Raw genomic sequence first — 13,599 nt, forward strand, 5'->3', positions numbered from 1 at the left:
TGTGGTTGGTTCCAAAAATTTGATTTTTCATTTTGCTTCTGCATTTTAAAACACTAATGGTTAGGTTTAGGCATTGATTTGGTAAGGATGTCTTTTTTAAACATCTCATTTATACAGTATTTTAAAATACTATTGGTTAGGTTCATGCAAAAGTTTTACGTTAGGGAGATATGTTTTAAAACTGTCCATCTAAAATTCAGTTTAAAACCTCATCTGAATACGACACCATTTTACTCGCTTTTGGCACCCCCAGCTGGACATTTCACTGGAAACATGCAGCCAAACGTGCTAAACAGCATGTCAATTTTGAATTGCAAAAATGTTGTCATGTTCACGGAAATTTCATGAGATCAGGCTGGTCAATGTACACATGCATCAGACGGATGCTTCTGGAGCATCTCACTTTGGTTGCGTCGCATCATAAACACAGTGTTTTAGGACGTCGTGTCAAGTTAAACGTAGTTTGAAACATAGAAAAACACATCTTGAGCTCCCTGTGTTCGAAATTGCTTTGTGTTTGAACTCAAGAACGCATTCTCATCTTGTGCTGTCGCTGGTGTTAAGCTCAAGCAAGCCTGAGTGTGGTTTGTTCTCTGTGCAGCTGCGTGTTGCCTAAACAACTGGAGTACTGCTTACTACCACCTGCTGAAAACAGGTGGTACTTCAAGCTTGAATTGCTCCAATCTGGGAACATGATTATTTGCATTATTTTTTGTATGCATCATTAATTTCTTATTATTTAATTAATCACACATAATTAACGTGTTAAATAAACAGCCTAATTAAAAAAAAATAATAAAAAACGTGTGTGTGTGTGTGTGTGTGTGTGTGTGTGTGTTTCACGAAAGAAAAGAAAGTTATACAGGTTTGGAAGAACATGAGGGTTTAAAAATAACATAATTTTCACCTTTGGTTGAACTATTGTTTTATCTAAACTGTATGAGAGTCACTGCCTAATTGCGTGTTACACTTGTGACTAATAGTAGTTAGCTGAAGCGTTGGTTTATTTGTGGGTTGGGGCTGCTATAGCCAAGCTGACTTGGAGACAAAATTAGTGTCAATGGCTTAAGTGTAATTAATGATGCAAAAGAAGCTCTCCTTCACAGTTTTGTATGTAAGTGTGAGTACAAAAATGTGGCTGCACTGAAAATATTTTGTTGACACATTGTTAAGAACATTGTAGATTGTATTTTACAACATATACACAATACATACTATTATTCTGACTGATTGTTACCAGGGCTCATGGTATTGAGATACGCAGATCCTCTTGAACAGCAATTTGGAGTCCTTTTTGTTTGTGTTGTTTACCATCTTATTTTCACATCTTAGTATATTAATACAGAATGAACAATACAAGTTACCTTTTGCTCTTAGATTACAATGGTGTTAGCAGAAAAGAACAAAACACTAGCTTGAGCTCCATAGAAATGAACACAGACTCTCAAAAGATGAGCATAATGCTGGAACATGCACACATGTAAATAAATAATACTAGAAGTGCACTTCCTTTTGATTGAGTTGATGTGTACAAGCCAATTTCAGAAGTTGAAATTATACGTTAATCCAATATGATATTTACACTTGTGCCAAATTACTGCAATAACCCTTGTTCTGTTTATAATTATTGTCTGTTTGTGCATATGTGTTGTCTGTGGCCTTGTTATGCAAAATCATACGACTTGGCTTGTGTGATTGTTTTTTTTTTGTTTTTATGTAGACTTCAAATTCAGCACAACATGATCTGTTCATGTCGCAGAAAAAGCTTTAGTTTCCTAGGTAACAAAAGTGTTTTGAGCAGGCAATTTAACTTTTGCCAATTAGCCAACATTTATTTTCATTCCTAAATTGTGCAATTATTATTAAGAATAATATGACAAATTATTACTATGCAAGTGGTGTGGTTTCTGTTAGACTTTCTTGTGCATTCAGTGTATAGGATAAATAACAGAAAAGGAAATAATACAATACAATTCAATACAAAATAGAGAGAATATAAATTAATATACTCCACAATGTGCAATAGGCTACTTCATTTAGAAAAATACTTAGTTGTGCAAAAAGTGCAACATGACAAGGTACTTGTGCAAATATCACCCTCTTTAATAAATTAAAAACACCATTTGGCCATTTGTCTCTTTTCTAAATGTCTGTACATGAACATGGTTGCAGTGATGTCTTACTTTTGTCTCCGCAGGATATTTGACCGTAACGATAGAGCCCTTGCTACCTGTTGTTGTGGGAGAGACCGTGACTCTAAAGTGCAACTTTAAGACAGATGGAAGATTGCGAGAGATTGTGTGGTACAGGGTAAGTTACTGTTTTCTGCATATGCGCTGATATATTTATATATTATATTCTGTGCTTGTTTAAGCCCTTAATATCGGCTCAATATTACATTAGATATTGAGGTTATGATATTTGGAATCGGTTATGACACGGAAAGTTTCCCTGGGCGAACTTAACTGAAAAACCTTTTCAAGTTTGCTTTATGCTCACCACAAAAAAGAAAAGAAAAAAAAAGAAATGGTTTCAGAAATTAAGTGTGCTCACTTAAACAGCAGCTGTTTTTCTTTCTTTTTTCGATGTTAAAAAAGCCAGCTTCTTATCCCAGCTTAATGTGCCGAGATGACCATGAGTAAACCATTTGTAGGTAGATTTCCTTGAACGGTGGTACACTGTGGTGCTTTCTAAACATCCTGTTTCTGTTTGTTTGAGCATCCTGAGCTGCCTGACACAGCAACATTGACTTAACCAATGGTGTGAGTTTGGTGAAGGGACTACAGTAGCCCCAAAAAGTATTCGGCGAAATCGTTGAAGATTTTTCGTTGAATCGAGTTGAAGATTTTCTCAAGATTTTCCAAGTTGGAAGTCTGGAACTTCAAGTGGCGTTCCATTGCAGTTTTCCTAGTAGGAAGTAGGATATTCCGACTTTCCAAAATAAATGGAATGCTGTATTAAGCCACACTTAAAAATAGACAAATGTCTTTGCATTATATAACTAAATGTCCATAGTTAATGTGATGAACTACACCTGCGGTTTCTCTGCTAGGACATCTGTGGGAACTTGAAGGGAACTGACATCCACTAAAAATGAATTTGGGTCCAGTTGGTTAAAATTAGTTGGCACAGAAAAGTGAAGTTAGTTTTGAGAAAAGTTTGCAAATGCCACTTGGTTTGATATTTTGTAACTAATGCAATGGCATTGACACACATAAAGTGTGACTTAAGTGTCCAAATGTGTCACTGTTGCTCATTTGTTTGACCAATGGCAGATGGGCAGAATTTTGCAATTGGTTTTGACGATGCAAGTGGCGCAGAAATTACACACTTCATCTTTAATATGCAGCTGATTGTGATGGCCTTAATGGATCCCATCTGGATGCTTCACATTTTAGAACCCACTATTAGTGAATTGCAAAGCAATAAGAGTATGGATTAGTTAGGCATTTGAGAGAGACATTTCTGAATAAATGATACTGTAAGGAGCATATATGCATTCATACATCCAAGTAATGCAGTAAATATTTTAGTCCTTCTTCTTAAAAAAATACAAAATGCAAAAAATAAATACAAATACTTCCACCCTTCTTGTGCTTCTCTGAGCAGTTTGCCACTTTACATTACAGCGCTTCTCTTATTACTGCCTCCTTAGGATGAAGTCGCTTTAGATAAAAGTGTCTGCTAAATGAATAAATGTAAATGTAAAATACATACACATATAGACTACCCAAGAGTAATGCCATTTTATTATGTACAGTAGTAAGGACAATATGGACAAATTTCATAGCTGTGTATTTGCCGTATATCAATATATTTTCAAAGATCACAGTACCCCCTGCTGCTCGCATCTGAGACTGTAATCGAATCATGTACGGACAGATGGTTAAGGCCACATCTTACAGGGGAACAATTTGATTTAACACTCTGTCCTCCAATGCAACATATCTTCTGTCTCCACACTCGTCTTTGCAAATGCTGACCTTTCCAGAAAGAATAAAAAGAGATTAATAGCACTTTACATATTAGCCGTAGTCTCATACATCAAACTGAACATTTAGACAGTCCCACTGAATCAGTACAGGTTCCAGGAGGCTTGTTTGTTTGTACCTGGTACCTTTCCTGTGTGAATGGCTGTTTATTGCACAGATGAAGGTTAATGTTTGGTGTTTTTGTGGACAGAAGGGTTATTAATGATTGAGAGTATATTTATTATGCTTGATGATACCTAGCTGTGCTCTTTTATACAACAGTTTGCAGTGATGAGTGTTTAGCCCATGCAGCATTTTGTGAGGTGCTTTGTTTGGGACAACTTTAATTGGCAGAGCAAACTAACTGTCCATATTGTTTCTAAAATGTAAGTTACTCAATATTACTTCTTGTTTATAGAACTGTTGAATAAACACAATATCACACGAGCAGGTTTTACTGAATATCTTGCTCTTGTGATATTGTTTATGAGTTTTTCTCCAACTTCTGGCACTTTGATCACGGTGCAGTTCTAGAAAGTAAAGTCTCATTAAAACATTTTCCACACTCACAATTGTTTTTTTTTTCAAAATAGTTTTTTTCATTTATTTATTTTTTTATCTACTAACAATGTCCAGCAGTATACTGTATGTGGGTCACTGACAAATAAGGTTGTCCGGAGTGTTAAAAATAAGAAATATTTTAAAAATATAGTTTAAACATTTGTGTCAAGTTCTTAGAAATTTAATTTTTGTGTACAATTTGGATTCATACATTTTTAAAAAACTTGATAATATTTTCTGTTATTTAATAATTTGTCATGTCATGTGTTGTAACCATCAAGTAAAAAGTATTAAAATACTTTCCTTGCACCTTAAATACATGAGAGTATAAACAACTTATTTCATTATTTCAAATACGTTTTCAAGCACATTTCTCAAAGTAAAAAAAAAAAAAAAAAAAAAAAAATTGAGTAAAAAATATCAAGACGTTTTCTCAGGGTTACACCACATGACCTGAACAAAATGTGCCTTTTCATAAAAATGTGAAAATATCAGATTTTTTTATTTATTTTATTTTATTTTATTTATTTTTTTGACTTCACACTCTTGAGGGTCAAATTGGGGTTCGCTCTGTTTTACGTTTTTTGTCAACATAAACAAAATTACTACCTACATGTTGGCTACACCACATGACTTTGATTTGGTTGGCAAATCAATTGTTTTTATTTTGTTATTTATTAATCATATTTTAAAACACAATTGTTTCACTGCTTGTTTTTAAGAAATAATAATAAAAGATTCCGCAGTCCTTACGCCAACAGTTAATGATTACTTAATTTTTACTGTCTCTGGACGGTTACACCAGTTAGACATTTTTTACATTAAGCCCAAGAAAAAAATATAAAAATTATTTTAAACTAAAAATATGCTCATCATAGAAGTGGTGTATTCAAGTAAGTGTTTTGTGTGAATTGTATTTTTTTAAATATATTTTTGAATAATATAATAATATATGACATGTCACATCATTGACCATGTACAGACTTCATAGGAGATTTATATCTTTTTTTTTTTTTTTCTGAATATCATGAAGATTCCCACCACAGTGTCATTTCCAGCACATTTCAAATTCTGTAGAAATCTCAAATTCTGTGGAAATGAGAGTGATGGAAATTACATTTATAACGTTTTTGTAAGAGGGAAAAAAATGGCTAATTTCATAGCTGACATTTGATGTATTCTAAAATTAAATAAAATTAAACTCAATTTGGCATAATTTGCCAAAATGACAGCTTGATTGGAAATGATGCCCAAAAAATTTAAATAAATAAATAAAGATTCCGCTCACAAGTGATAGTTACCTTGATTTTTCTTTGTTTCCATCAAGCATCACTTGTCTAATTTTTCATCTGTAGCATGCTATTCACAGACACTTTTGTCAACTTGGTCTACAAACACTAACTTTTGGGAAAATAAATAAATAAATTATATATACAGTACTGTGCAAAAGTTTTAGGCACTTGTGAATAATGTTGCACAGTGAGGATGTCTTCAAAAATAATGACAAATAGTTTTCATTTATCACTTAATGTCATGCAAAGTCCAATAAACATAAAAAAGCTAAATCAATATTCGGTGTGACCACCTTTGCCTTTAAAACAGCATCAATTCTCCTACTTACACCTGGACACAGTTTTTCTTGGTTGTTGGCAGATAGGATGTTCCAAGATTCTTGGAGAATTCACAACAGTTCTTCTATCTATTTAGGCTGTCTCAATTGCTTCTGTCTCTTTATGTAATCCCAGACTGACACAATGTTCAGTGGGGGTCTCTGTGGGGGCCATGACATCTGTTGCAGGGCTCCCTGTTCTTCTATTCTAATCTTTTCTATTTGCAAAAGGAATGTTTGGGAGTCTAACATTTATATTTCCTATTGACACACTAAAGCTGAAGATATAAATAACCATCTTAAGACAAATGCTTTTGTGAAACATCTTATGTGCCTTAGACTTTTGCACAGTACTATATATATATATATATATATTCTCATGATCTTAAAAATCTTTTGATCTGAAGGTGTATGCTTAAATGTTTGAAATTAGTTTTATAGACAAAAATATAATTATGCCACCATATTAATTTATTTCATTATAAAACTAAAATTTAATAATAATAAAAAAAAAAAAAAAAGGTTTTTGAAATTGATGACTTGGACCAAATAATAAAGAAAAGCAGCCAATAAGTGCCCAACATAGATGGGAACTCCTTCAATACTGTTTAAAAAGCATCCCAGGGTGATACCTCAAGAAGTTGGGAGAAAATGTCAAGAGTACATGTCTGCAAATTCTAGGCAAAGGGTGACTACTTTGAAGATGCTAAAATATAACACAGTTTTGATTTATTTTGGATTTTGTTTAGTCACAACATAATTCCCATAGTTCCATTTATGTTATTCCATAGTTTTAATGACTTTACTATTATTCTAAAATGTGAAAAAGAAAAAAAAGAAAAATGATAATAAAGAATGAGTAAGTGTTTCAAAACCTTTCACTGGTAGTGTATATATATAAAGGTTTGGGGAGTAACGAAATACATGTAACGGGATTATGTATTTTAAATACAAAATATAAGTAACTGTATTCCACTACAGTTACAATTTAAATCATTGTAATTAGTTACATTCAAAAAGTATTTAGATTACTGAAGAGATTACTTTGCATTTTATTGTCATTTGTTTCATTTAATATTTAGTCCTTTCAGATGGAAAACATTTATACATATAAATGATCCGATCCAAAGTGCATTTGAACAGCAGTGAAACACTTTCTTATGATGTGTTACATTCATACGAGCAGACAGAGAAGTACGTTTGTAGTAAGTTTGGAGCAGAAGAAATAGATATAAACCTTGTGTAAATTGTCAGCTTTACGCTAAACTAAAATGCTATTTCTAGCCATTTTACATGCACAAGTTACCAGGCACGATCATATTTTTTTACCAAGAAAATTCATGTTGGATCATAATTATTTTATTTTTTTTCCTAGTGAGACCATTGATATTAGGGCAAAAATCATATTCTTGATAATGTTTGTATTTTTTTTCCTGTAAAATGATCTAAAAATCCTTAAAACAAGATCAATTTGTTTTATCTTGTTTTAGAAACAACACAGCATAAGATATTTAGGGTTTTTCAGAGAATGTATTTTTAACATGTGTATTTTGTTTTACTGTACTGGCAGAGTTTTTATAGTCAAAACAAGTGAAAAAATCTACCAGTCCTGAAGAAGTAATCCAAAGTATTTAGAATACATAATCAGAATGAGCTTTATTGCCAAGTATGCTTACACATACAAGGAATTTGTCTTGGTGACAGGAGCTTCCAGTGCACAACAATACAAAAACAGCAACAAGACTTTTAAAAAATAATTAAAATTGAATAAATAAAATAGATAAATATTGAAAAGAAAAAGTATATATAGAATACACAATAGAATATGAATATATATATATATATATATATATATATATATATATACAAGTAGTGTAGTGAATACTTTACTGACCTTGAGTAATCTAACGGAATACATTACAAATGACATTTTTTAGCATGTATTCTGTAATCTGTAGTGGAAAACATTTAAAAAGTAACCCTCCAAACCCTGTATACAGTTGAAGTCAGAAGTTTACATACATGTTAGCCAAATACATTTAAAATCAGTTTTTCACAATTTCTGACATTTAATCATAGAAAACATTCCCTGTCTTAGATCAGTTAGGATCACTACTTTATTTTAAGAATGTGAAATGTCAGAATAATAGTAGAGAGAATTATTTATTTCAGCTTTTATTTCATCACATTCCCAGTGGGTCAGAAGTTTACATACACTTTGATAGTATTTAATAGCATTGCCTTTAAATTGATTAACTTGGGTCAAATGTTTTGGGTGGTCTTCCACAAGCTTCTCACAATAAATTGCTGGAATTTTGGCCCATTCCTCCAGACAGAACTGGTGTAACTGAGTCAGGTTTGTAGGCCTCCTTGCTCGCACACTCTTTTTCAGTTCTGCCCACAAATTTTCTATCGGATTGAGGTCAGGGCTTTGTGATGGCCACTCCAATACCTTGACTTTGTTGTACTTAAGCCATTTTGCCACAACTTTGGAGGTATGCTTGGGGTCATTATCCTTTTGGAAGACCCATTTGTGACCGAGCTTTAACTTTCTGGCTGATGTCTTGAGATGTTGCTTCAATATATCCACATAATTTTCCTTCTTCATGCTGCCATCTATTTTGTGAAGTGCACCAGTCCCTCCAGCAGCAAAGCACCCTCACAACATGATGCTGCCACCCACATGCTTCACGGTTGGGATGGTGTTCTTCGGTTTGCAAGCCTCACCCTTTTTCCTCCAAACATAATGATGGTCATTATGGCCAAACAGTTACATATTTGTTTCAACAGACCAGAGTAAATTTCTCCAAAAAGTAAGATCTTTGTCCCAATGTGCACTTGTAAACTGTAGTCTGGCTTTTTTATGGCGGTTTTGGAGCATTGGCTTCTTGCTTGCTGAGCAGCCTTTCAGGTTATGTCGATATAGGACTCGTTTTACTGTGGATATAGATACTTGTCTACCTGTTTCCTCCGGCATCTTGACAAGGTCCTTTGCTGTTGTTCTGGGATTGATTTGGACTTTTCAGACTAAACTATGTTCATCTCTAGGAGACAGAATGTGTCTCCTTCCTGAGCGGTATGATGGCTGTGTAATCCCATGGTGTTTATACTTGTGTACTATTGTTTGTACAGATGAACGTGGTACCTTCAGGCCTTTGGAAATTGCTCCCAAGGATGGACCAGACTTGTGGAGGTCCACAATGTTTTTTTCTAAGGTCTTGGCTGATTTATTTTGATTTTTCCATGATGTCAAGCAAAGAAGCTTTGAGTTTGAAGGTAGGCCTTAAAATACATCCACACGTACACCTCCAATTCAGTACACCTCCTATCAGAAGCTAATTGTCTAATTATCTAAAGGTTTGACATCATTTTCTGGAATTTTACAAGCTGCTTAAAGGCACAGTTAATTTAGTGTATGTAAACTTCTGACCCACTGGAATTGTGATATAGTCATAATGTGTAATCATTTGTATTTTGTATTGGATTTTCAAAGTTTAATATTCAATGTCTAGGTCTGGGACAAGGCAAAAGAGTAAAATATATACAGTAGATAAAAGGCATTTGAAAAGTAAAAATGATGAATGCCTGGTAAAATGTTTCCAAGTCTAACCCTAACCTAACCTTCATATAACAAAAAGAAAAAAAGTTTAAATTTGTACGTTTCAATAAAAATCATCCCCTGGGACATGAAATTACCACAATTTGAAGAAACATACATGAACAGTACACATACATACAGTGGCTTCTTGTTTTTCATACAAGATAGTACCCAAAATTCTATCTTATGACAAATGTGTTCATGCCAAAATGTCAAGTTTGTATGGCTGTAAAAGCAGAAAAAAAGCGTAGCCATTTTTTTAACAGCAGACCACGTTCGCTTGTTAATGAATACATGCAAAGGATGCCCTTCTGATTGACTCAGCGGCTGAGCAGAAATGTCCATGTGCACATTGACAACTGCAATTTAGGGGAAGGACCTCTATGGGCAAAACTGTCAACATCAACTATTACCGTCTGATCAAAACCGCAAGGTGGTAACAAGAACCAGCCCCCGGTCTCCTATGACTGCTGATCATCACAGGGCCTAATACATTATTAATCAATTATCTGCACTTGACTAGCAAAATATTCTTTAATCTCTGGCTTTTATTTGACTAAACTATCGATTCTCCATTTTCGCTCGTGTTTGAATGTAACCAGGGTTGATATGCACCTTCGGGATTCACCATATCTAACCAAACACTCTTGCAGCTGACACAGAGGCTGTTTGAATAAAAGATTGCAGCTGTTGATTGTTCATTACAGGGATGTTGTTATCTTGACAGGCCCTGTTTGAGGATTTTGTAATGCATACAAGAGCCTGATTTCTCCTTCAAACCTTTTGGAGAATCTTGGTTTACTCTAGATAAAGGATATTGCTACTGAGAGGCTCTTTAAGCAGCGCTGCCAGACAGCACTCATGCCAACAAATTGATGCTTACTGCCTGATTGGAGGATTCGTTTCCGTCTTAATAGTTGCCACTTCTTCAGGTCCATGACAACAGCAAATCAGGTTTTGAGTAGAATATACATTCCAGTCTCCTCCGCAAAATGAACAGCTGTGATGGATGTAATATACTTGAATATTCAAATGCATATACCACAGATACACTGTTTTATTTGTGTGATATTAGAGCAAAACATGATGAAAAATGGTGGGGGAAAGCACTTCCCTTTTAAATTGCTATTGAGTATTACAATATTAAAAGGAAACAGTAGTTCTCCCAAAAATGACATTTTTATATTTATGAAAGACATTAGTTTCTTTCAAAAAGCCTTTTTTTTTCTTCACAAAAATTAGTTTGAGATCAAACAATTATTGGCAGACCCCCTGCAGTACCGCTGCGGATCCCATATGGGTCACGGCTCTCTGATGTAAACTTGCAAAGACAAGTGCATAAAAGAATAAAATAATCATAAGAGAAGCCAGATCATTGAAATAGGCTACTGTGGCTTTTGTAAAACTACAGACGAACCTCTGATGCCTTGATAGTATGCCATGGGTGAAGCTAAAAATAGAAAAATAAATCATTCTGAAGCCATTTTACATTAGCTGAGGTAGAGCTTGGAATCCTGGGATGGCCCATAGAGAATTTTCCTCAATGAAACGCCTAGCAGTTCAACTCACGTTGTGCTGATTATGTCATTCTAATGAAGAGATACCCTCAGCCTGGTCCCTTTGGGCAGCTCAATGGTGACGGCTGCTAACGTTGGGTTTCCTCCTGGCTGCCTGTTGAGTGCCACTACGAATTACCCATGATCTCACCAGATTAACCATCCATTGCTCATTATTCCTTAGTAAACAGCAGGTTGGCAAATGCCGGCAATGTTTTGCTCCCTATAGAGGAATTTTAGCACTGACTTGCCCTCAGAACTCATTTTGATTAACAGTTTGTCCATTTATATTCCACTGAAGCAGCCATAAAGGGTTTGCTGTGATGGGTCGTACTCTTTTATTGATGTTTAGCGAGTTGTTTAGCAAGTGTAGCTGGTCTGCTAGATCAAAACATTTTCGATATACACCGATCAGCCACAACATTAAAACCACCTGCCTAATATTGTGTAGGTCCCCCTCGTGCGGCCAAAATAGCGCCAACATGCATCTCAGAATAGCAATCTGAGATGATATTCTTCTCACCACAATTGTACAGAGCGGTTATCTGAGTTACTGTAGACTTTGTCAGTTCGAACCAGTCTGGCCATTCTCTGTTGACCTCTCTCATCAACAAGGCGTTTCCAGCCACAGAACTGCCGCTCACTGGATGTGTTTTGTTTTTGGCACCATTCTGAGTAAATTCTAGAGACTGTTGTGAAAATCCCAGGAGATCAGCAGTTACAGAAATACTCAGACCAGCCCGTCTGGCACCAACAATCATCCTTGTGATTATCTAATCAGCCAATCGTGTGGCAGCAGTGCAGTGCATAAAATCATGCAGATACAGGTCAGGAGCTTTAGTTAATGTTCACATCAACCATCAGAATTTACTCCAAGTCCACACTATATTTATATCTTATATTTATCCATAAACAATCCATAAACAAATGTCTGAAATGTTTTGCCCATATGGTGTAGTTTTAATAATGAACAGTCTTCAATGACATAAGAGTTGTCAACTGAGTTGATATTGTAGAGTCATCAACATAAAACATTTGCAAGACAAATTCAAGGTGAGTCTTCATTGAAAAGCTCAGCTTATCACCAAGCAGCATCTCAGAAATGTAGTTTTAAAGTAAGGTCAACCTTTATCTCTCATGTAAACACATCCTCAGAGTTTTGGCTCCCACTCAGCTCTAATATTCTGGACACTTTGGTTGTTTCTTAGGCTTAGCTTGTAGCCCACGTCTCTGCAAATCCCATTACCACTATTGACACTGAAGCACACCATTACAGTATGCAAATGACTTAGCTCTTGGCAAGATAATGCAGCTTTAAAGAGTGGAGGAGTGTGCAGATTAACACGCCTGTCTTTCGGACCACCATACCAGAATATTTATAAACACTTTGGTTGGTTTGTTAGTGGTATATGTACTGTCAACTGCACAGACAGGACCTCTTGACCCAGGAGTGATGAACTCGAACTGAATAACAAAACGGTTTCATGACATTAAAGCTGTGAGGCACTTCATTCCGATTCCTAGATTCAGAATTCCAACACTTGGTTGCTATAGTTACAATAGTGTCAGAAGAGACTTTATGCATTCGCACTTTGTGCGCTCTCCTGGTAGGCTCCCACGTGCCACACTTTCTGCTATTTTAGAATTCCTTGTGTAATTGTGTCATGCAAATTTGCTTCTCGTGGCAAAATCTCTTTAGTCTTTGACAAGAGTTGCACACTGTTGCTAAAAATACTGTTTTTTGGATGCTTTTAAACCTCCCACGACTCTAGAGAATCTATATTACTTTCAGAAGGCAGTGCTTTAAGCTGTGTAGGCTATCTGAGGTGAAGACCATACAAATAATGTGAATAATAAAGGATTAGTTTATGCAAAATTTAAATTCTGTCATTATTTGCTCTACCTTATGTTGTTCCAAACCTGTATGACTGTATTTTGTGAAACACATAAGAAATTTAGAAAAATGTACTGGTTGCTTTTTTCAATTCAATTACAATGAATAAGGACTGAAACTTTTGAGCTCCAAAAAGCACATAAAGACAGCATATAAGTAATCCATACGACTAGTGTGGATTAATCCATGTGTTCAGAAGTGATATAAGTGTAGGTGAGAAACAGATCAATATTTAAGTAATTTTTACTCTAAATGTCCACTTTCATTTCCACACTCTTCTGTTTTTTTTTTTTTGTTTTTTTTGCCGATTTGCATTCTTCATGTATATTGCCACCTACTGGTTGGGGCTGGTCAAAGGTGGAGATTTATAGTAAAAAAGCTTAAAAATTGAACTGTTTCTCACCCACACT

At 35.0% G+C, this 13,599-nt stretch overlaps 1 protein-coding gene across 2 annotated transcripts in view; it reads left to right on the top strand.

Moving 5' to 3' along the window:
- Window positions 1-13,599, top strand: part of LOC127427593 (immunoglobulin superfamily member 21-like) — a 335,959-nt gene that overhangs the window by 135,845 nt on the left and 186,515 nt on the right. For both annotated transcript variants that reach the window (XM_051675268.1, XM_051675269.1), the window contains exon 2: window positions 2,198-2,310. In XM_051675268.1, coding sequence (XP_051531228.1) covers window positions 2,198-2,310 — 113 coding nt within the window. The remainder of the gene's footprint in view (window positions 1-2,197; window positions 2,311-13,599) is intronic.

Source organism: Myxocyprinus asiaticus, chromosome 37 (genome assembly GCF_019703515.2).
Source record: "Myxocyprinus asiaticus isolate MX2 ecotype Aquarium Trade chromosome 37, UBuf_Myxa_2, whole genome shotgun sequence".
Classification (NCBI taxonomy): Eukaryota; Metazoa; Chordata; class Actinopteri; order Cypriniformes; family Catostomidae; genus Myxocyprinus; species Myxocyprinus asiaticus.